The sequence below is a fragment of the Corvus kubaryi genome, unplaced genomic scaffold, assembly GCF_017639235.1.
Source record: "Corvus kubaryi isolate FWS band 111438036 unplaced genomic scaffold, C.kubaryi_AGA036_p1.0 37028, whole genome shotgun sequence".
NCBI classification, from domain to species: Eukaryota; Metazoa; Chordata; class Aves; order Passeriformes; family Corvidae; genus Corvus; species Corvus kubaryi.
The window spans coordinates 105672-131325 of record NW_024581013.1 but is presented as its reverse complement, the minus strand read 5'-3'; the positions used below and the strand labels follow the sequence as shown (position 1 = coordinate 131325).

At 37.0% G+C, this 25654-nt stretch overlaps 1 protein-coding gene across 7 annotated transcripts in view; it reads right to left on the bottom strand.

Annotated features, from left to right (window-relative positions):
* The window catches only part of APC (APC regulator of WNT signaling pathway), a 95923-nt gene that overhangs the window by 21406 nt on the left and 48863 nt on the right, over window positions 1-25654 (bottom strand). For 4 of the 7 annotated variants that reach the window (XM_042020608.1, XM_042020607.1, XM_042020611.1 and 1 more), the window contains 7 exons: window positions 24962-25046; window positions 23785-23986; window positions 17953-18061; window positions 16303-16416; window positions 11063-11146; window positions 4444-4548; window positions 612-734 (listed from right to left, as the gene is read on the bottom strand). In XM_042020608.1, coding sequence (XP_041876542.1) covers window positions 612-734; window positions 4444-4548; window positions 11063-11146; window positions 16303-16416; window positions 17953-18061; window positions 23785-23986; window positions 24962-25046 — 822 coding nt within the window. The remainder of the gene's footprint in view (window positions 1-611; window positions 735-4443; window positions 4549-11062; window positions 11147-16302; window positions 16417-17952; window positions 18062-23784; window positions 23987-24961; window positions 25047-25654) is intronic. The other 3 variants (XM_042020612.1, XM_042020613.1, XM_042020614.1) reach the window with 3 other exon arrangements.

Genomic DNA, 25654 nt, shown 5'->3' with positions numbered 1-25654 from the left:
ACGACAATATTGTAACACTGACTCAAGTCCTAAAATCATTGACACTACGCAAAATTAATAGGTCCAGCTTTCCAGAGGACTGTGCTCAGTACAGCACCCACAGCATCCATACTGCTGCCAATTTCAGAGGCAGTATGAGATCCAGTGGCTCATGAATTTGCCCTTTTCTTCCCCTCTCTTTTTATGCTACACATGTATTTTCAACTGCAGTCTTCTGTCTGCAAATACTATGAATGAAGGGCTTACATTATTTTCTTGTCTGTTTAATTTCTTGGCAACTGTCTGTTTTGTGGATTTGGATTCTGCAAAAGTATCGAAAAAGCACTCTTAAAAAGGTTAATTTTCATCACTGATTATAAAGCAAAATCACAAGGTTTCTAGATATTCCAGTAACTTCTAGGAATTGCTTGCTCCTTACTGTAACAACTCTTAACTCATCGTCAAGTTAAAAAAAAAAAATTTTCTCTGCATATATTTTCCAAGTTGAAAAATATACAAAAATTTTAACTTCATAAAAATTACTCTGTATGGACAAGACTGTTCAGATAATATTAGTACTATTGGCAGAAACAATGAGGTTATTGTATTAGTAAAAATGTAGCATTAGCGACCTGTGGTTTGTAATCTTCGGTTACCTTGGTACCCAGATGACTTGTCAGTCTGCGAGGAACAGAATAGTTACTACCAGAGCTCATAACACTGGCTGTCTCGTGGTCCATTCGAGCAGCAGAACCCTACAGATTTAAACAACAACTCATATAAAAGAAAGTCAGAGGGAAAGAACAACACTGGCTAATTCAGTTTCAGCACTGGATGATGCAGTTGTGCTGATAGCAATGAACTGCCAACCTGCTTCTGTTAAGTCAAGCCCTGACACAACTTAGAGGTCACTGTTAAACCTGGTTTTATTAACCCTTTTTCCTGAGATTTAGTCTCAATAGAACTGTATTTTCAACTGAATGAAATTATAATTACTGTTTTCACCAAGAAGAAGTGGACTTCGCATCAAACCAATTAATAATAATGACAGAGTAAAAAAACCAGCCTCCACTTTTATAGATTTTGTACAGGAATAGGCCTGTACTTCTTCAGAATACAACCAAGTATGCAAGAAATCACCAGTAACAAGAGACTGATCTGGGCAATGAATAACCCTACTTGAATTTGTTAATTTCTAAAGCAAATTATGAGTGGTTGAGTAGTTTTTTATATATAGAAAACTATAAAATAATGCTGACACTACTTGATGTAATTTTCCTAAAATCAAGGTATGGTCCTACCTGTATTAGCAAGACTCAATTATTAGCCTTTTTTTCCTCTTTTAATTTATTTTGTGTATTTTTATTTTTCCTTCTTCTGCCATTTTTTATCCACTCATACTCTTTACTTTTTAAATTTGCTGTTCTCTTTCTATCTGTGAAGTTTCCCTTACTATGTCATTCCCTTCCCATTTGCTTTGGGAAATTAAAAAATATATTTGTTTAAAGAACACTTTTAGTATCAGTTAAGTGTTTTTCTGAAGTAGTCACCAGTCTTTCTTTGATCCTCTAAAAAAGCTAAAATCTGTCAATGTAATTATTAGCTTAATTTGCAAAATGTTTTCAAACTATCTGGATCAATGAGTATATTTTTTTTTCAATAAAAATAGGTAACACACTGAAGAAAACTCCATGAAAGACACTTTGAAATAATGTTTATGTTTCTTCTAAGTGCACCACAAAGAAAGAAGAATTTTGCAGTTCATGCAGTTCAACACCTTAAATGTGAAGTTAAAAGAGACTTGTAAGTACAAGGTAGGAGTAACTTAATGAAGCGTTTGTATAGACAGAAAAGAATCTAGTTATACTGGAATATTTAAACACATAGACATTATTATACTCATTTCACTCTTGCATTTGAATCCAGAAAATGTGATACATGTTCCAGAAGAAGTATTTTATGATGCAAGAGTATAACTGGAATGATTTATATTAGCACCATTTATTCCAATGTATATTTCCTATGTAAACAAGCCCTTATTTTCTCTGTTGACTACAGGGGAAAAAATCAAAATCTGAAAGCTTAGGAAGAAAATCACACTACATTTCCTCCATTATTCACTGAAATAATGTTCAGTGCTAGGAATATGGGGATGAATTCCCAGATTTTTACACTGCAATCCCTTCATATTTCCTTAACCTCAAACTACATTCAGAGGATTACAGGTTCCACATAATGTACGTACCAAAATGCTCCATTATTAAGCTCAGTATGATTGTTTCATCCAAGAAGGTAAACATGACATAAGTTTGGGGCACTACTAAGAGTCACCATGGTGTAAACAGAAATAGCAAAATTTTTCTGTTGTTTCTCTTAAACTGTATCAACCTCAATTCAGGTAACTAAATCCTTCAAAGCCATCACATGGCCATGCTACCTGGGGGACACCAGGATGCTCAACTGCAGTGTAACTACATTTCTCACTGGATGGTAAAGACTAATGCCAAGGAACTCATGTCAGGTGAGTACCCATTCATCCAAGAAAACGGGAAATGACAAGGAAATGCTACGCAGACCCTTCCTGCATAGAACCTCCTCCTTCAAAATCTTTTCCTGTCTCGTTCATCTGGTTTCTTTCTTTTATACTTTATTGTCTTTCACTCACTGTTTTACCCTGCTATTTACCCTGCCAGCTGAGTACTTTTCCCTGTTTTGTGACATATTTTCTTAACAAGATGGGAAATCTCAACAGTTCCTTTACAGAACTTGCAAAACAAAGCTATGAACAAAGTTTTACTTCAGTGGGAGAACAGAGTGCAATGGAAAAGACATCTGAAAGATGGTGCTGAAAAGGACATACTTGAATAGTGAAAAATCCTGGGTTCAATTGGCAGTGTTTCAATTAACACTGACTACAGAAACAATTAGAACCAAATAATTTGGTGAAAACTTTTTTTCTTTTACTCCACTGAATGGTGACTGCTCTAAGTATACTGAGCTGGTTTATCAGAAATAAGCATTATGCCCAATCCATTAAACCTTCTCCGTCTGGACTTGCACTGAAAGCAAATAATCCCCAGATGGCTGTTTTAACACAGATACAGTGCCCTGGCTCTATTCCCCACCAGGAGGAAGGAATATCCATGTTTTATACATTTTTACAAGGCAAAGGTCACAATGGCACAAATCCTCAATGTTAAGGCCCCAACTGAAGTATGAATGGATCTTTCATTTGCTTAAGTCTGCCAAGACATGACAATCCCTTCTTCCTTCCTTCCTCCTCTGTAAAATACATTGTCCAAGAAAAACTCCTAATTCATACTCCAAAGATGGATGACATAGCAACAATGCATCAATTATTTAAATACATTATGGTTTCAGCCACAAAGCAGCACTGAACTGTTTTCTTCCCAAACAATAAAGCTGCCATAAGAATTAAAGAGTCAGAACCTCAGTAAGATATGGATGATAGAATTTAATTCCAAATGGTGATCAAATGTATTTCAAAAGCAAAATGATGGGCTGTGCTTAATGTTTAATCTAGTGAAATATTCCAGCCAAACCACAATTCTTTCTGATAAATCTTCTACAAGACACTTTAGGAAATATTTAAATAATTCTACTTCCCTGGAGTAGCAAAAATATCCTATATATGAATTCAGCTATTAAATCTGTAGTGTGAAGTTCTAAGAACCCAAATTACTAGTGGGAATGTCTCAGCTACAGTTGGAAACCATGAAGAGAATATAATCAGTAAAAAAAAAAAGTATTTTTAGCCGAAGAGAGAAGTCATAAATATTGACAAATACTGGTTTTAAAAGACAAGTACAGAATTTAATGTATATAAATATTCAAACAAATGTATCAAAATATTCCACTAACGTATTTCACTAATAAAAGGAGGAACAGCAATGAAAGATTTTTAGAAGCATTTAAATAACCCTTCAGCCAACTTTCAAGAGATTACCTCTTTGATACTTCAGTTTCAAAGCTTTAGATAATACAATATTAAAGAAACATTAATGATAAACCTGTAAGTTGGTTCTCTTCTTTTTTTAAAAATCACTGATATCTCAGTGGTAATTTCTAAAATGAAAATTTGAACAATTTCCCATAATTTAGTAACACTTCTTATATTACAATTCACCTACAATAAAAGATGTTTTCTGTAGTCATTCTTGCTATCTCCTTCACACCATTAGGCTCATTAATCATTTAAACGAAAGAAAAATCCTCCCTGCATTATTGAGTATTTCTACTTCCCTTTATTAAAACACTTCCTTCCAGTAAATACAAGAAATTTCCCAGACAGAGATGGAAAGAAGAAAAACATACTTTTTTTTAAATGAGATACTTTTTTTTAAATGAGTAGGCATGCAAACACAGTAAGGTAAATACCAACATGTAAGCATCATATGTCTCAAATGTTTAATTATATTAAAACAAGCAAAATACTCTATTTACCTGACCAGTATTGCTGGTTGCCACGCTGATTTCCGCTGCTCCTTGACCTTCATTCTGCCTCTCTGTATCATGGGAACCTGCCTCATGCTTGCTTTGAGGTACTCTCTGTTAATACAAGAATTTATGAAATTACAAAGAGAAATGAGGTACAATTTACCATTCAAAGCTTTCTCAGCTGTGAGTGCATCAATACTGCATCCTCAGGAAGCCACTGAGCAGCACTTTGCATTTCATAACCCCGAGCCTCAAAAATTAAGAGCCAAGACCGAGCGTCTTCAAAAAACTGTGAGATGAAAGCGAAGAATTTCCTCTGAGGATTACAGCCCTGCAAGACAAAGGATCTGCTGTGACACACAGCAGCACCATTTTCCACCAGCTGTGCTCACATCCCTATCAGAAATGTAACAGAATTGGAGCAAACAACTGTCTGCTCTGCTCGGCCACGTGATCCCTGCTTTTACTGGAGACCACAGTCAGTGCTGTTCAATTAAGCCTCACATTCAAAGATGAATAATTTCTGCTTGAACAGAAGGATATCTGTATTATAAGAATCCTTCTAAGTGTCAAGGACAAACAGTGCAGGAATTGCCACTTTGACAGAAAAGAAATTTATATAGCCTGATACTGATCCATCTAGTATTTTGTCAAAATAAATTTAACTGATGCGGCAAGCTGGTACAGACAGGTTTCAGTTCCTTTAGGAAAACAGACTTTTATACATCTACACAAAAATTAAATTGGTCTCCCTGCCGCTGATAGGCATTTAAATGAGCAGTTAGGAAATATGTCAAGTATCAATCGTCATCTATTAATGTGTTTAAAACATTTCAGATTTCCAGAAAGACATGAATAATCCATGGAAATGGCTGAAGTCTGGAGTTAAAAGCAAGACTATTTTTTAAGCATTGTTTTTGTTGCCAGGCTTCATTTCACAGACTGAGAGGCTACTACCTAACAGACAACACAATTTCAATTAATTTGTTTAGCCACATGTGGTATATGTCATGCAGTTTCTGTGTGGCTCTGCAGTGTTCTTGAGCAGCAGAGCCTATGACAGCACAGTCTGCCTCATCTTGTTTTAAGGATATTTATCTCTGACTTTTAGCAATACCTCTCTTCAATGCACACCCTGAAACATCTTTAGTTACTCTCAGTGATCAAATTCATACAGTATCATTGGCATAAATAACTGTTTTGTTCATCTAAGACAGAAGAGTCTCACTTAACATTGAGCAGAATTTCAGAAATCAGTAATCAACCATAATACATGTGAAATGGTAATTTAGGGATAAATTTAAAAGTAAAACCTGTAGCTTAAGTAAAGGAATAAGGTATGTAAAAAATGCAGGCATATTACACCGACTAATAATACGAGAAAATTGGAAAAAACTACAGGTAACAAATTTCTTGATACGTTCACTTACAGAAAAGGAGTAAACCACAAAGCAAATCTCAAAGTATTTTAGGACACACAGTGTTACTAATTCTTTTAAATCTGATCTGTAATTTTTCACCATCTCTGTCACTGTGTATGAAATGAAACTGCTATTGATGTTCCTACAGTAACTAAAGAAACTCTGGTCCCCAGTACAAGAGTGGTGCACCCAGTCAAGATCAGGCCTTGCTCTACATGTGGTGAACACAGTATAATGCTGAATCCCTGTCTCACAATACATTCAGTCTTGAATAAAGTGTAACTATGAGTTTGATAAAATCGACATGTAAGCCTCCAGTGCAACTCAAGATAGAATTTTCCAGTCATTAAATGACTTTTTGAACCGCACGAAGAAAGCAGTACTGAACATGCCTAGAGGTAAAAATCTGAATGGTTCATTAGCAGAGCTCTGACCCACTGGGTCACCTGAGAGGGAGTAATACTTCTCTTCCAAGAACACTCCTGGGGTTGGGGCAGGGTGGTGACGATGGTGTGTTGGTATTAAATAGCTCTGCTGCATCCAGAGCACAGACACAGAGATATTTCATTCCCTCACAGGAGAAGTTTCTGCTCTCCTTTAACACTCTCTGCTCATGTTAACATACATTTGTTTGCTACATGCTATTTATGAATGAAGTGCCTTCCCATTTCCCCTAAGCACTCTCAAGAATATGCCAATACAAAAAGTAGTCAACGCATGAATTAATTTGCAAGGCAGTTTTTAACAGTTACTGGCAGGGTTTATCTAATTTGAAATGCAGAATGTGCTCTCAATGTGCAAACTTGTTACTGTCACATGAGTTATCAGCTGCACTTGAACATCAAATCTGTGAGTTCTCAGTGAAGACTTCCTACCCCTTCAGCCACTGAAGTAATTTGAAGTGAGCTGTTCTCTTCAATCAGACTGGCACAAAGGAGTTAGTAACACCACAGGGCAGCAGATACCAGGTTATTAGTTGAAAACTGAGTATTTATATAAATACTTATTATACATATACATTATTAATTTAAACACATCTATGTATTATATATGAAAATAGCATGTATCCATACATGGATAATGTAAATATATTTTTTTATAGATACAGTGTTACTGTAAATAAATATTCCTCTGACAGATTGCAGATTAATGGTTGGAAAGGCAATATAACCACTGGAAGTATGTCCCCTCTTCATGGTACCTTTCAACACTGAACACAGGACCTGTGGAAGAAAATACAGAATCTACCAACCACATCATTAAAGAACAAGAGCATGTGAACAGCAGCAGGCTCTGTAAGCCCTACATGAGGCACAGCTTCCAGAGAATGGCACTCAGGTTCCCTGGGTTAAACTGCACCACCTGTTTTGAGGCATGACTTTTGAGGAGGTGTAAGCTGGGTTTGTAGCCGCTGTCATTGCTGAATTCTGGCATCAGACCATAAAAGTCAGTTTGACAGAGTTCACTTGTTTGCTCTTGCAGCAAAACGGTGGGAGATGGCATGTGCTGATTACAGGGACGTGGAGCTCCTTCTATTGCATTTGCCACAATTTTCTAAGTGCTTCTGAAGTCAACAATAACTATCATTACCAATTAATTTCCATGTATTTATCAGTAGAAAATTATAAACTCTAGCTAGCATAGTAGACCTTGACTATTTCTGCTAAGAAAGTCAATTACAGATAATTTTACCTAATATTTTGTCAACCTGAGTTGCCAAAGCAGACACTTATATATTCATTAGAAATTGCCATTACGCCATATTAAACACAATATACATACATGTATAAGTAAGATATAGATAAGAAAATGGAAAATGCAACAAATGAAATTAAGAAACTGTAAGAAATAATTTTGCTACAGTTGATTCAAAGACAGAAGAAAGTCTGGTGAGTCAAATCCTTGAAAATGCTCCTGTCCATCATAGTTTAAAACCTGCTGAGCACAATCTCAGGAAGAAAAATATCCTTTACATTTTATGTACAGCAACACTGCCTAACGGAAGTACTTCACATATACAACAGCCAAAAGTTCTTTCTGGACAGCTCTAATCCTACAGCAGATGAAGATACCACCACCTGCAGGTAAATGACTCCAAATTTTTCTAGAATCATTCACAAGACTTAGCAATTTGCCAAACTTTAAAAGTGTGATAAAACGTATGTCAGAATTTTCTCTGCTCATTGATTTCCAAAAGCTGATTTTATGTTGTAGCGTTATATTTGGTCTTATTCTTCAAGACCTATTGCACTTGGATTCCACAGTGACTGGCATCACCACAGGGCCTACTGTATCAGTAGACAAGCTGTGTTATTCATTATTGTTGTTACGAGATCTTTATAACATAAGGAGCACATTCAATTTGGGTATTGGCACTGAAAAAGGGGAAATAAACTCTTTAACCTATTTCCCAGGTTAGAAAGCCAACTTTTCTTTATTAGCAGCGCTGGATGCATGGGGAATTCTCCCTGAAGCATGCTCAGTAACAGACTGGGTTATATTCCTGAAACTAATACATATTCATCACATTGCCTGAATACATGCATATATGCTAATTATCCCCATGAATTTATCTGGATACGGTTCAGATCTTCTGATGAATCTTTTCTCCTTCAGTGTATCTCAAATATGGTCAGGTCATAATGTACTTCTCTTATCATTCTTTGTTGTCACACCCAATCCTTGTTCTCAACTAAGATATCAGCTAGTACATATTACTTACTGATATAAGTAAATAAGGAAGCATTAGTTAGAACGCAACTTATTAGTCACAGATGTAGGGAGTTAACAGAAGGCCACACTAATCTCTGGCATTTCTGCTAAGCACTGTATGGTACAAAACTAACCATTAACCACAAATATAGGGATCAAACACTATTGTGCTAAGGTTAAAAGAATTTTCCAGCATTTTCCCACTGCCACATAGACTTCTTGAAGAAATATACTTGTTCAGTAACAGTATCAGGCATAGGATAAAAATATAAAAAATGTCTCATGTTTGTATTTTTCAGTTATATGGACTTTGCAGTGTGACTGCACCACCAAACAATTTCAGAATTAGATCTAGCTGTTCTCTGTAGGAGATGGTCATCACCTGGAAATGATTAAAACACACTACAAAGTATTAGGGTGTGTGTAGTGACTGCCTCCTTTACCACCATCAGCACCCTGGTAACTGTCCTAAAACATGTAACTATGCAACCAGATACTGAAACACTTTCCAGATAAAACACACCATACAAAATTTCAATATATTGGAACTTCAGTGTATGAGGCAGCCAAATAATTTGGTGACAGGAGTGAAAAACTAAGACAAAACCTTTTGTCTATAGTTGCATCTCAATGCTGATTGAGAAGTAAGTTCAAAATACTGGGTTTTTTTTCCTACCAGAGTAAAAGATAAACACTCTGGGGACAGGATCTATCTGGCTACACAGGGCAAAAATATCCGTTGAGAGGCTGGTCAACCAGGTAAGGAGAACTTTACACCAGAAATGACAGGGACAGAGGGGTAGGGCTGGCAAGGCAGGAGCCCTGGCTGGTGGGAACACAAGGGCAATGCACACCGAGATAAGAGGAATGTCCTTGAGCACAGGCACGCAAGGAAGAACAAGGAGAATCTTGCTGGGAAAGCTCCCAAGCCTGTGCTGGGCCATGGGCGCAGCTGGGTGTCTCTGTCTGGCATGTCCCTGCACTGCTGCTTGGGGAGCAAACAGGAGGATGAGTGCAGGGATGCGGACTGAAAATTGCTGGACTAGCTGGGAATCCGAGGGCTGCAATCTGTAGCACAAAGTACAGCTGGAGGCAAGCCAGAGTTAATACTGAGACCAGTACTGTTCAACACCTGCATGCTGGGACACAGTGCACCCTCCCTGAGTTAGAGAAGCTGATACAGCTCAGCTCAGCTGCCTTCCACAGGACCTGGACAGGTGGGAGGAACGTGCTGAGGGGAAGCTCATGCTGCTCAAGAAAGGGAGTGCAAAGTCTTATGCCTGTGAGGGAACAACCCCAGGCACCAGCACAGGCTGTGCAGCTGGGAAGCACCTGGAGGTCCTGGTGGGCCATCCTTTTAAAGGCCCTTGTGGCAAAAAGTCCAACACTATCCTGTGCTGTTGAGTGAGGGGTGTATTGGCAGCAGGGCCACGGAGGTAACCCTTCCTCTCTACTCAGCACCCAAAGTTCTGTTCAGGCCTCCCCAGCATAGTACAGCTGCATTTACAATGGATTCACTGAAACAAGTCCTGTACAGGCTACAGCAGTCCTTAAGGGTCCTGAGTATCTCTCACACACAGAGAGGCCGAGAGAACTGCGACTGTTCAGCTGGAGAAGAAGGCTCAGGGAGATCTTGTCACTATCTATAAACACCTGGACTGACTCATGTCAATAGATCAGGCAACTTTAATTTCACACGCTATTGTCTGCATCACTTAAAAAAATTTATTTTCCCCCAAATCCTGGAACTATGAAACCAGCATTTTACAAAATGGAAAAATATATATCCTTTATCATTTAGTGATCCAAATGATGCTCTGAGCTTTTCCTGTAGTTATTTTGGGTGAAGACAAGTCATAAAATATTCATGTCAAACACACAATTTAATTTACCAGTACAAGAAATGGAGTTGACATTCTATGTGAATTTCCACTACAAGAGCAGTTCCTGCTAATGGCAATTACTGCTATGGACTTTGTAATTTACAGGAAGCATCCTGCATTTCTTAATATAGAACCCTGTACTTAAACACTAAAAATATATTAGGCTTTTATAATGAAGTCTGACAGAAGCTCTATTCATGCTTGTTTTACATCTTGTCTCTTTCAAAAGACAAGCAAACCATGAAGGTGCTTATCAGAGATTCATTAGAAAGGCATATACAACCGATTGTTTTAATTATTTGTAAAACCAAGACTCAGCCTTTATAAGCACATTGCACATTGAAATTTTTACTGAAATTTCAAGCTAAACTTTTAACTGATACATGATTATTGATTAAGCTCCACAGTAGTATGAAGACTAATCCAAGCATTCCATCCTCAGTTCATTGGAAAGAGAGCAAGTAACAGTCAAAGAATATTGACTACCTGATTAATTGTGACATCAACAGCTGATGGGAATAATCCTGCCTACCACTTTATTCCAAAAATTTGGGATTTTAGAGAAAATATACATACCACAATAAAAAAGGCAAGTCATTGCTCACTAACCTCTGCTTCAGCTGCTTGTGATTGCAGGAGCTGTCGTATACGAAGAATGTCCTTTTCTATTTGTTGAATTCTGGCCACCCTTGCCTGAAATGAATGGATTTTCACGTTTGATTTTGTTCAGAAACTCCTTTTACTTACTGTATAGAGTGACAGTATGAAGAGTTCTTGGCAAATACTGCTGACTACAAAACAAACCTACTTCAGTAGGTGCATGCAGCAGGTACTACATGCAGTAATTCAAGTGTTCTTCATAATGAAAGGAATGACTGCAAGCATTCAAAACATAAGTGAGTAGCTGGGATTTTAATAACACTGATACTCATTTGATGTAATAGGTCATCACACGGCACACATTTAGGTATAACAAAACGCTCCCCTTAACTTGCACAATATTCCTGCATCTGAAACTGACATTTTATGCAGATCTTTAGCAAATTATTTCACTTTAATCTCAAATATCAGAATTTTACATGCCTTACAGAGATCTGAGAGATATTTTTATTTGCAGAGTGTCTTGAAGGTATGAGACCCTGACAGATTTCTATTATATTCAATTGCTATATTGATTTGGGAGTTTTGCTTATGCCTAACCTCTGAAATTTTCTGCCCCTACAAATCTCAAAGAATTTAACAGGTTACCTATTAAAAAAAAAAAAAAAATCTACATACTGCTTCTTTGGTTTATCTGGGATTTTACAGACATCTCTGAATCAGTCTTTTACAGGCATATTGCTACTCATTTCCCACTGCAACCATTCTGTGGTTAGAAAATGGAATGTTAAGAGACTCCAAATGTAACAGGATACACGTACTCCGCAAATTGTACAGTGAAGCACAGGATGCATTATGAGTCTGTGAAACAGTAAGTGCATGATCTTGATAATTTAATAAATTGACATTATTTGACTTTAAATGTGGGCAGAACACCAAACTGATTAAACAGGTTTTTTGGTTTTTTTTTGTGCCATGAATAGATTAATAAAATGGACATACTGAAAAAAATTCTGATGCTTTTACTTGATTAATTTACTTGATTACTTGATGTTTTCTAGTGCTATACTAGAAAAGCAATCTAGTGGACACTGCAAGGATCAGCATTATAACCAACCTTATTTGACATGTTTATAAACTGAAAATGGAAGTAAGATGAACTTTTAAAAGGTGCTAATACCAAAAGATGCACATGCAATAGAGAAACAATGCTGTCTAGAAAATTCAGAAATACAAAAGAAAATGTAACCACAAATACAATTAATTACTGAAACACACCAGAAGCAGCTGTGGAAAATGTACCACAGCATCAACATTTAGTAGAGTTGGAAGCTACAACATTAAGCTATAAATTTGACTTGATTTTGTAAAGCAAATTATTGGAAACACATAAAACCTTCAGCATAGAGGCAAACAGATAATTCATCCCACCCTTTGCTCCTGGTTCAAGAAATTTTTAAGTATTAGAAATTTAATAAAAAATATTTCTGGGAATATCTATGTATTGGTGACATGATGCGTGACAGAGAAAATATGTCTCTCATTGTCCTTAAGAATTACTTGAATTTTATATAATTATAGAATAGTCTGGGTTGAAAGGGATCTTGGAAGGTCATCTATTCCAAACTCCCTGCCAAGGGCAGAGACATCTTTGAGTAAATCAGGTTGCTGAAAGCCCTGTCTGACCTTGAATGTTTCCAGGGATGGGGCCCCTGCTGCCTCTTGGCAACCTCTTCCAGTGTTTCATCACTCTCATTGCAGAACATTTCTTTCTTGTACCTAATCTGAATCAACTCTCCATAAATTTAAAGCCATTACCTCTTCTCCTATCACTATTCCCTGCTAAAAAAGTTTCTTATAGGTTCCCTTGAAGTACTCAAAAGACACATCTCCCCAAAATTTCCCATAAATTGTGTTTCTTTCTGTGTAACCAGCAATTTACCCAATAAAGGGCATCAACAAAATTCAAGTATCTTTATAAACACACCTAGACATTGCAAAAAATTTTTTGTGCAGATGAAAACAATTAAATACTGCATGACTTGCCAAGTATTACTGAGTCCTCCAAAGGGACAGGAATTCTATCCACCCTTTCCAATTTTAGTCCGGAGATTTAAACATCAGACCATTCTTCTAACTAATTTTTTTTCTATTACAGGGAAACTGGGGAGTTCTACTAATCAGGAGTGTATTTTGTGCCAAACACTGTAGAAGCAGAAAAAAAGAACACATCTCTTGCCACAAGTAGAGCCTAATGGCAAATGGGCAGAAGTCTGAGAAACACAATGGAACAAGCACTAGGAATGTGTTTAACTTTAGAACCTATTTAAGAAATATCACCTTTGATTTCTATTTGTTCATACTACATGCCCACTTATTGTTATATTTACTTGTAATTTTTGTTAACATAAAATAGCTCTATAAAGTAACTTTACATTTGAAGTTACACATTATTTGGCTTTCACTGCCCCAGTGAGGCATCTAACAAAACAAAAATAAAATTCCTCCACATTCATAGTGACAGAAAAATAATCACTATATAGAAAGTAAAAATAGGAATAACATTTTGTTTTAAAATGCTGTCTGGCTTTTTTGTTTGGTTGGGGTTTTTTCCAAAATAAACATATATAATGGACAAATTTATTAATGGCTTGGTCTACATACAAGACCACTGTATAAATATAACAGTGCTGCGATGTTTATCTGTCTAAGACTCCAGAATCTAAATTTTCTTGTATCCTTTGTCGTCTGCTATTTTAGCAAACTCTAAAGAGATCTTGGGATAAATTCTTGTAAGAATGGTAATTTCATGTAAGATTTTAAGGAACTCTTGACCTTAAAAAAATTAGATCCTTTTTGTTCTGACATGAAGGAAAAATAAATTCTATGTGAACATGAATTCAGTCTCAGAATTGAAGTTTTTTTAATGTATCTTACAGAAATTACGTTTGCTTTTACTTACTACTAAGTATATTGGCTACAACCTTTGAACAGTAAGAATAAAACATGGCTAAGAGTGTTTTGCTTTTTTTCAAGTAAGCACTTCTGTGTGAAATTATCAGCTTCAGAGAATAGTACAAGTTAGTGCAAATTATTAAACAAGCTGAAATAAATTGCCAACAGGCTTCTTATACATCTTTCTGAACAACTGCTGGGCACGTGCTTGTGAACAATCTTCATAGAAGACAGCTACAGTGAGCTGCTCTGAGTTAAATTGCTTCAGAAGGAAACAAAGCCCAATTATGCCAGACAAAAAATGGGAGAAATCCATTATTTTCAAGGTCCACAAGAAAGGGCAACTACAGAAAAGTGCAATGTCTACTTGGGCAACTGCAGGTTACCAGCTCTCTAACAGAATAATCTTTGGGACTCTTAATTCAGAGATGTCTGCAATGCTGGCCTTTATGTAGCTGAAATGTTCTTTCCCTTCAGCCTCCATTTTGCATAGTATTGTGTATTCCAATCAGTTTGGGTGGAAGGAAAATACTGAGCAGAAAGAAAGTGGAAAAACTACCAAGTTGAATATCCCTGCCAAATACAAATGTTTCGTTTTGCATTTAAACATCACAGTGAAGTAACACAGGAATTGCTCTTATGTATTTGTACACCAATGAGCTTCTACACATTTTTGGCACTGGTCCTTGGCAGAATGAAACCAAGGGGAATTACCAGTTAAATTCACAAGAAGCACATGCAGAAGTAGTTGTTTTGTATTCAATAATCTTCATATAATCACAATAAGGCACTGTAATTCCTGCAAGCATGTAAGTGTTACACAGATACAGAGAGAGAATAAAACAGCTGTGACAAACCTCATGTCAAACATTAACTCAGAAACCCATGAAATGTTTCAACATCATCTTGGCAGCATTTTTCCCCCCACCAAATTTTAAAACCCCCCAACAATCAGGGAAGAAGCAAATTCAGCATCAGCTTGATTACTTCCATATAGTGATATAACTATAGCCAAGTTGTGTGTCTGAATAATTGCTTTTGATCCCTGCCTGAGTGCATTTAGAATGTTTCCAGCAGCCTAGCTTGGCTATTTTGCTTAATTCACCTTCCTCTAGCTTAAGCCTGTTAACAGCAGGAGAACTTTCCAGGAGTTTTGCTGTGCAGAACCTTCACTGGGGGCAGGCTGACACAAACTGCACAGCTGAATTCATGGAGGGCATCATCCCTGCTGATAAACCTCGGTAACAGCCCTACAGCTCCCAGATCAGAGCCAGTGACTCTCCAAGCAGACTAAACTTGGGCCTGTCTGAGAACATCAGCACAGACAAATGCCTGCACAGCCTTGCACACATAACCCAACAGCTGCAGGATATCTGTTTGGCTAAATACCTTTAACTGTACGAATTTTCTGAAAAGTCCTGCTAGATTACTCACTTTAAAATTTAAAGCAGCTACTCTGATTACCTCTTGCAATTAGAACAGCTGCTTTAGCTTAATGTAAAACCAAATGAGAAATGTTTCTCATGTTTTTTGTGTTGAGACAACTTAGTGAGGGAAAGAAAGACTAAAGAGACTTTGTATTGAAAATACTGATTATTGTCACATTCGCCATAAAACCCCCAAATCTTACTAATCTTACTATGTCTAGAAATAAACGGTAATAAATAATTCATATTGTTGCTTTCCTACTATGGGGGATTACTTTTGATAGCCAGCAACCAACTGACTATTTAATTTATGGTTTGCATATGATTATATTCTGATTTATACTTCCAAATGGGTGTGTCATGTGGTTAGATATGTACATATCCTCATCATGAATGCAAAACAACTCTTGGTGAGAGCAAACAACTTTCAGATATGTATGTGAATTACATTTTACTTGAACACCTTGTTTGAAAAGTTATTCCCTGATACATGTTTTCTGGCTAAGGAAACTTAAGAACAGTAGCTGGATTTTATTTTAAACTTAAAAGCATGAAGAAATCCAGCAAAAAGATGCAAAATAAAGCAGTTGCAAATACATGGGCCTTTTTGAAGCTGAAATGGTAGTAAATTGTAGGGAAATTATCATTAAAAATATTTTCTCTTGAATAAATTGTCTACATCTGCTGAATCAAAAGGCTTATTTCCAACAAGCAGATGTTTTTGCTGAGCAATAATTTTATATGTCCTGATTCCTACTTTTCTATTGGAAAGGCTAATGTCTTTACACACAGTTTAAAGATACAATTCCAGTAATTTAATAGAAATGCAGGGAAAGCTTTTCCCTTCCTTTCAAACACAAACTCTACCTGTGCCCGCTTTTCCATGTCCTGACAAGTGCCCAGTTGTTCTTCCATTGCAGCTCTGATTTGCCTGGCCTCATACTCCAGCTGCCTTCTGGTCATATCTGTTTGCAAGGAGAACTGAAACCAGAGTACAGGGAAGGCATTTTAGCAAACAGCATTTATGTAAACACTGTATTTCCTGGAACAAAAAGCAGAACCATTACTTTTCTACAACTAACTTCATAAACAAACAAAACTTAGTAATACATTCTTAAAACACAACTGCATTATGAAAAACAAGAACACAATGATGTTCAACCCGCAGACTACCCCTGAGTTTTGTCAAATGACTAAATATAATAAACGAGCATTGAGAAAGTATCATTCCTTACAAGAACATCTGGCAAACAAAATTGTGATATGTGCCATCTGAATTGGCATTTTCAAAAATATTCAGAAGCATTAAGCTACTGCACATAGTGATGGTATTCATACAGCTGCTATCTACCTTATTTCTAACTACCCTGTTAAACCCAGGAGCAACAATACACCCTAAGGGAAGACTTTCGAACTAAAAGAATTTTCAAGGCCAGAGCAAAGCTCTTCATTGGCTTTGGACAATTACTCAGTCTGTAAATAAATGAGTCTCCAAGAGCACTCCTTTCAGAAGACTTCACCAAGGTCAATTCAGAAAGTCAAAACAAGACAATCATCTGCAAGCACCAAATGGGATCTGTCATTTTGCTGTGTCTGGACTAAGTAGTAAGGGATATAAATTGCCACAAAAGGCCTTTAGTGTAGATGTTAAGTAATGCTTTCTAATCCTAAGAGCAGCTAAGTGAATTCATTATCTATGAAACAGGGGAGACAACCTTAAAACCTTCGATAGCGCGACACAGATACAGTTGACAGTGCTTTGGGAATGGGTTGCACTTCCTCAAAGTCTTTTTCAGGCCCTCTCCCTTGGTTCTGGTGCTCTGCTAAGCTCAGCCACGACTCAGTGTTACTTCTGCCAGTCCTGAAGTGTTTCTTTGGTCGATTTCCAGAAGGCTGGCTGACCGTTCATCAGGTGTGACTCTCTCAACCGTACCTTCCCAATTCTGTATGTGTGAAGGAATGCACTGCAAATACATCTAAACTGCTGAGATCTAACAGGAAATCCTGCATTATCTGGGATATCACACATCTTTATTATCCCAGATAATGGTGAGTCGACTGTAAACAGTTTAGAGGTGCCAAGGTAAAAGCTTACAGCAACACCTGCATAAGCTACAGAATCACTTTACTGACTGTTATGAAATAACAGCTCTTGTGTACATTGTCTTATGCTAATATTACTCTCAAAACTAGAAAAATCCACTGAACAAAAAACCAGGGGGAAACAAGAGTTAAGGAAGTGTAGTGACATGCAATTCATCTGTCATAGTGACTTCTCAATGCTCCTCTGTTTTCACTGACATTTATATTGATATGTATGAATTTTAATGTGTAAAATTCTATGTGGAAAAAAGGGCATTATTTATGCTAAGTTATCTTTACATGATAACTGAATGAAAAAGAAAAAAAAAGAACTGAAGTGATAGTAAAGAATGCCGCCAAATTAATAAAATACACACAGCATCTAAACAGAGACCATAGCACCAGACAGCTCACCAAGCACTCAGAGGTACTTACATTTTCAGTAAGGGGGAGACTATCAATCCTTTTAGTCAGGTTCTGAAGCTGGGCATAATACCAGTCCTTTTCCTTCTCTTCCTTCTCAAGCTCCGCAAGCAACAGAGATCTATTAAAAGCAGAAAGAGGAAGCGTCTCACCATTAACACCTCATTTCCATCTGGAGGTTTGAGGAGGGCCTAAGGAAACATTTGAGTTCAGTTCCCTGGCCCTGGCTAAACAACCTTTTCACTCCTCTGTGCTAAGCGTATCTATGAGAGAAAAATATACATATTTCTCTAAAAAACCCACTTCAAAATGCAAAGCTAAGAGACCTTTTGTGAAAGCAAACCCGGTTGTTAGGGGTGTGTTACCTTGTACCCTACTTCTTTCAAAAATATACTTTGTATAGTGCAAACTGCATTTAACAAAATGTCTGAATGTCACAGCTGCAAGTACAACCCTCAATCCTGTTACTGAATTGAGAATTGTCTTCACATTTGCACTGTCGTTTTACTCATTTTGTCACCTATAGCTAAACTATGGGTAAAGCACACAAAGCAAGGGATTTCTATGACTGTCTAAATACTTTAAAACAGTATGTTCCACCAAATGTTATAGACAAGATACATTTGCAGCTTTTAAAAACATTATAAATGGGTATCATAAGCACACTGCACACCTGAGTAATAAATGAGAAAGACAGAATGAGTAATATATGCAGACTACCAAGGAAAAAAAAATCCACTGGAAATTTTACATACTATTTTATCAATCCTTCACAAACTGAATTTTATATACTTCTAAATCTTATGTATATAGTGAAATAGTGTTCATGGCTATAGTATTTCTCAAAATATGTATTAAAATTTTCCATCAAAATCTGGCTAGTAGGAATAAACAGAAAAACCACTCTTCTTTTCTTTTTAAATACAAGTTTACTATTTTCTTTCTAATGCTTTCTGTGAGTACTGTTCTTCTTTCTGATGTTTTAATATTGCTTATTAACAGAAATGACAAAATTAATACTTAGCCAGAAGACAGAAAGCTGCATACATGTTTGCCCAGAATTATTTCCCACCCCTTAACTTTTGCATTGCTCTCTGGCTATGGCTTGAGCAAGAGCATATGAACCTTTATAAAGCACATTGTATTATGGACAATTACTGTAAGTCATTAAGGAACAATTACACACCATACAACAATAGTACAAATTTCCCCTGACTATTTTGATAATCATCCCAGTCACGATTTGAGAAGGTAATCCATATTCCACACAAAATAAAAATGAAAGAATTAAAAAAATTGTATTTCACAGAATCTGTTTGACTTATTTCCTGCTTTAAAATATGTTTCAACCTAATTTTGATGATTTAACATTTATTCCATATTCAATACCAGTGACTTGGCCTGTCTTCAAATGGAAAATTAAAAGAGAGGATCCCTCCCTTCAACGTGAGACTGAAAAACTACACACATCTAAGAGTGCTAATGTTTGTAAACATGAAAAAATGACATAAATTTCCAGATTCAGTCCAACAGTTATGTTGAAATAGATTTGTTTTAAGGATGCCACAGCTACACATTAAGTCATTTACTGTACAGCTTTAACATCAGGCAGGTTTACAACCAAAATGATTTGAAAAGAAGTGACAAACGATTACCATAATTTGGCAGGTAACTGGAGCAGTATCACAGTACAGCAGTAATTTTTCAGTCACAAGGATGGGGCTGGCAGAAATTCCTAAAGCCCTTTAGACAGACTGAAGGAAAAACTAATAGATGGTGCTTGGGGAAAGCTTGTTGAGAAATTTTTTTTGTCTCCCACCTGCCCATTCTCTTGTAACACAGCCCTGGTGCCTAAACTCTGGACACACAGGAATTCTGCGCAGATTCCCTTTTTACCACATTGAGTGCCCAGGCACCAGTTGTGTCCAGGCTGTGAAATAAAATTTGCAAAAGCACAATTAATGTGATCCTTATAAAAAGTACTTTTACCACATGAGGACTTGCAAATGTGAAAGGACTGACTAATTCTGCCTCTGGATGTCAAAGAACTGGTAGCAGAAATTGGAGGGATTACTTTCAGCTAAGTAAACATGTGATTAAGTTCCTCTTATGAAATGTAGGGTATTCAGTTTCTGAGACAGTGTGTCATTCAATCTGTTTTGACATGCACAATGGATGCTAGAAGCAAGAAAATAACTTAGGAACCATCAGTGCTGCGTAAACAACGTAATGCATGACCTGAGGGCAGCTTGTTTGATTTAATATTGTCATTTTTTCTTCTGAAGTGAGGCTTCATTTGGGATTACTAGTTTGGTATCACTGCTCTGTGAGAACTCAGGTTTTAACAGTCTTTAAGTTCTCTCAGCACGAAACCTGAAGGGTCACTACAACTACAGCAGGCTGCACACCAGTTTCCTTGAAAATAAGCAGCAATAAGCAGCAGGTCTCTGTAGATGTGTCTGATAAGCTGTTCCCTACATTTAACTTTACTCTCAGATACTATTCCAACCAGAAGTACAGCTCCTTCTCAGCCTCCTGCAGCTTCTTGGGGTTAGGAGATGACTTGAAGTGGAAGAGCTGCTACTGGTCATGAAAAGCAAGATGGAGAAAACCAGTGCAGTTATTCCATCTTTTTTATACCCCAACTTTTACATTAGGACTTTCACAGCATCAGAGAAAATTCTGTTCTCTGTCATACCCTGTCAAGTTCAGTGAGAATGCAACAAAGCAAACAGAGAAAGCTTCTGGAACTTCACACTATTTTTATGAGTTAACAGAAGTTTTCAATTTGAGCTGTTCTTCTGGAGGGTGGTTTTTTTGAAAGACTTCTCTCATGCAGTACTTTTGAAGCTCCCAGCAATAGAGGAAGCTGAATGAATGCAGAAAACTGTTTTTTTCTTTTGGAAGTATTTCTGCATAATTATGTCAATATTCCTCCTGGCTAAAAGGGAGAAGGGAAACAAACTATATGCTACCCTACCCACAGTACGTAAATTACGACTATAATTAATACTTTCACTTCAATTCCTAAAAAATAAAACAAAATCTTGAAAAGCAGTGCTGATGCTGTGAAGTCTGAGGTAAGTTGTACCAGCCAGGCAAAAGGAGAAAAGCATAATGGAAGAAAGAAGTAATGAGACAGAAAATGCTCCAAATCAACATTAAAGAAATAAAAAAGGAATGGCATAAACCAGAAGGAATAAACAAGGCACACAAATATTTTCATATAAAATTCCTCAGAAGACTGTCATCTTTACTGGCAAATAACAGAATTTAAAAAGGTGAGATTATTAAATTTGCTAAATTGCCAAGGGCAAACAAACACAAAAATTAACCGGCAGTGTACTCTGAAAAATTTTGTTGCTGATACAATGCTCTTACCAAGTATACCTCGAAACAGCCAAAGAAAGGAGGAGATATTTAATGATTAGAATATTCTAAACTGGCAATTTAAAAGCATAGTGCTGCCACTGCCCCTATTTCTCTTTGCTTTTTTTTTTAAACTTTGGAATTAGAGGAGAGCCAAACAAATGAGATACCGGCCAGTAATTTCATCTTTATTCTGGCAGGCAAATTAGTTGATAAATTTTCTTCCCCTCAGAAGTTCACTTTCAGCCAAATGTGGTGGGTTGACCCTGACTGGATGCCAGGTGCCCACCAAACTGCTCTAAATATTTAAATATTTCATTTAATCCTTCCACAAACACTGTTGCCCATGAGCAGCATATATGGTGCCAGTGTGTTAAAATACTGAGTGGAAATGGTCTCCTGCTGCAGATTTCCAAAAAGTGTTACTTTATTCTAAATTATTTTAGGCTTGTCAAACTCCACAAGTTCTTGAAAGACTATTTAAGTGCCAAAGTCCAAAATCTATTAGCAAATATATACGTTTAGATATACAGAAATTTAGTAAATAAGCCAAACAAGTTTAGACACAAGACATAGGAAAATAAGTTGTTAATTTTCTTTTAGAAATGGTAGTGGTTTTAGATGCACAGTCCTATACCCCCCCCCCCAAGTTTTGATTCATTTGGCTACCCAGGGTTCTCATCAATGCCCTACATACTTCCACATGTAACCTGAAACAGCTTAAAGAACAGAGCAGTTTCAGATTATCCATCATTTCACTAATAATGAAGCCAGATGTGATCTGGCCATGCTGCCACAAATCCATCTTCTCCACAGCACAAATATTTATTCCATCAGCTGTGACAGCTGCCTAAGCTACTCGGAAATTAAAACATCCTTATCCCTTTTCTCCAGTGTTATTTCGAACACAGACTGGTTCACTACCTAAGCTATCTTTATTGGCAAGAAGTCCAAAGAACTATCACCTCAGAATCCACGAGGGTGGGAAAGGATCATAGATCATAAATCAGAGGTGCTAATCACCTTAAAGAGCTCTGGCTGCTATAAATGCTCCTTGTTCCAAGGGAGCAGAAGTTCACTTAAACCACACTGAAAGCCTCAACTGTGTTTAAAGATTTTAGTATCATATGTAGTAAAACACAGCAGTGGAAGAATACAAACAAATGCACAATTTGTTAAGATGGTGAATGACAGACACATTAGACTCTTGAACATGGAGACAAAGCAAGTGGATAGATTCCCAAATTCCTAAATATTCTTATACAGCTCCCCAGGAATCTACATTTTCTGCAACAGAACAAATACCATTAATGGTTGTCCTGGCTAGGAGAAGGAAAAAAATAGAGTGGCTGCTAGAACATGCTCAGTATGGACCCACGGGAAGTTACTGGTAAGACCAGAAAAAGGGACCTAGACATAATATCCTGGAAGTATACTCCTTTCAGGTCTCGGCTGCAAAAATTTTGCTGAACAGCAGAAAACATCCTTTAGAGGAGGGGTTTCTAGAGGGCTGTCCACAACCCACTCATTACCCACAGAACTTTTCTATTACAACTTCAAAATGGATTTTTTTGCTTGTTAATGTCTACTAGGCATAAAAATACTGTGTTGCAGTTTATTTGGTTTTGTAGCCCCCAGCCTGATATCCCATCCACTAAATAGGATCAAATCTTTAGGAAACCCTGTCTTGCAGATGGGCTTCTGAAAACACCTGGTATTTCAGTCAGGTTCATTTTAAGAAATAAAGATGGCTTCAGTGGAAACAGATGCGTGTCTTTTACTTTGCCTTTCCTTTGTAAGTGACTGATAAAAGTGCTACAATTCTGTATTATGACCTGAAAGTATGTTTTTCCTATTAAATGGGTACCACTGCCTTTCAAGAAAAGAAATTTCAGGGTTTTGTCAATACAAAGCATCTGATGGGAACAACATCTTAAAGATAAGAACAGGTATTTTGTTTAGCTGACATATTTGCTGACAGAGTAGAGTCGCTAGGTAAACGTCTGCTAATAGCAAATAATTGATAAACCAGTTATGGCACTTAATAACCAATTGCAAAAGAGAGAAAGAGATTGCACCATCACATTGTTAAAGCTTCAGCATTTATCAAGAGTGGTGAGGAGATATGGAGGTGGTTAGAATGCTCCACCCTCACTGTTTAAATATATTTCAGACAGTGATAACCTGCTTATGAAAATAAAAACAACCTTCAGCCAACAAAGAGTAACAATAAAATGCATTTATGAAGAAGCAGTAGAAACTGAACGATATTTTACAATTTTTAAAAAATATTTTGTGTGCGTGCATCTAAATAAAACATAGATTCCTGGTTTCTTACCTGTCAAGGTAAAAGACAGGTAAATACACTACTGATCAAAACCATATTCATGATAGCTAAATAGTAGGTGTGGCAGTAAACTTCCATGTTAAAATGAGAAGTCAGTCCATACTGGAGGAATAAACAAATAAAGTTACCTCTCTTTTTCTAGCTCTTCTAAGTAACCAGTGCTTTCTCTACTTCCATTCATAAAGCCTCTTCTTGGAAATGACCCCATAGGGACTGGGCTGCACTCCCCCGAGCGGCTCGACACAGACCCTTCCCGGCTCCCATAGGAACGCACGGACACCTTTGGCCTTAACTTCACTCCAGGGAAGCTGGTACTTTCCAAATTCAGTTCTGCATAATAAACAGCAAACATTTTTCAGAGCTGAAGGTTCAGCAGCACAAAGTTAAAAGATCATTTCTATCTTAATTTCTTACTTCCTGAGCAAATCCATGGGGGTTTTTTATGGAAACATTTTGCACAGAAATGCAGCGAAAATGCTGTGAACAAAAACAATGGATATGGTAGACTTGGAGAACAGCAGTTTTCTGAGCAGATGGCCTAACTGCAATCCCAGCAATCAGAATAGCATCCCCACACAAAGCCTGCCTGCCTCTTTCCCAAAGGACTTAAGAAATGGGCAGAGTTTTGCATAAACATCATGTGAATTACTTTGTGGCTCACTTCCTAACAATTTCTTTTCCAGAGATCCTGCAGATGCTTCACCATCATGTAACAGATGACTACTCTGTCCGTCACAGGGCTCTTAAATGTAGACACCCCTATGAAATTTCTGGGTCAGTGGCAGGGATAATGGATGTATACAGGGAGTTAGTGGTCTGGGCTTGCTTGGCACTTCCCATACAACGGGATGATACACATTCCAGCACATGCTTTAGGGAAGGGGGCCATCAATTTACAGCATGACAGAAAAAATTCCAGTAATACAACATGGAGAGGGCAGGACATGTAAACAAGTTTAGAAAATTGGTGGAACTACACCAACATTAACTTATTTTTTTCTGAAGAATGAAATGCGAGTTATATCAAAAGCAATTAATATGAAGTCCTTGAGCAACAGTAACAGAAGTATAAAAGGAGCAGTGGGGTTTGTTCATATGTTTTTGTTGTTTTGTTGTTGTTTTTTGGGGGGGGGGTTTTGAGAATGTGTCTTTAAATGTTTAGCAAAAATGCTTTGGCACTGAGACTACGCCTCATCATCATGGTCCACACTGGAAAGAAGATGCAAATGACTTCAAAGATTTTATCCCAAATTAAAAACAACGGAGAAAAAAATGAACCTACTTAAAACATAATTCTATATTTACCTTTAAGTCGTTCCAGTAAGTCAATTTGTCCAGAAGATGCCATTGCCTCATCTTCAATACTTCCTTGTAGCTGTTTCAGTACCTCCTACAAGAAATTAAGCTTGATTAAGAAATCCTTACAATAATAACCCACAGGGTAAATACATCCTATCTTACCCTAAAGCACACACTCATGTAACAGCTGCTGAGACACTGATGTAAATTATATTTCATGTGAGCAGTGATCAAGTGTCATAATTTTAATTCCCATCAGATATATTCTACAGTGTTTCCCCCAGCACTGTCATGATGTAAAGTATGTGCTACATAGTTCAACCTATCTGGCAGTTCAATCTATTGGAATTCACTCTATTTGGAAGTTCTCCTCAAAGTGAATACCAGGTATTTTGAATTAAGAGATGGATAAATCAGTCAGTCTCGTAAAAATAAATTTTTTAATGAACTAACAGAAAAGTATCTTGAATAGAAGCAATCCCCAGGACTTGTTTTCTTTGAGGCCTTAGCACCACTGTAAACCAGCAAGAAGAATCATGTTATCTTTACTACAAATGCTACCATTACCATGCCTGGGAGCAAAAGATTAAGGTTTCCTTCATGGCATCTATTATTTGTATTATTACTACCTCTATTACGATCACCACCAGGCCTACAAGAAAGTGGCAGCTGAAGCTTCAAACCCAAGAATACTGCCCT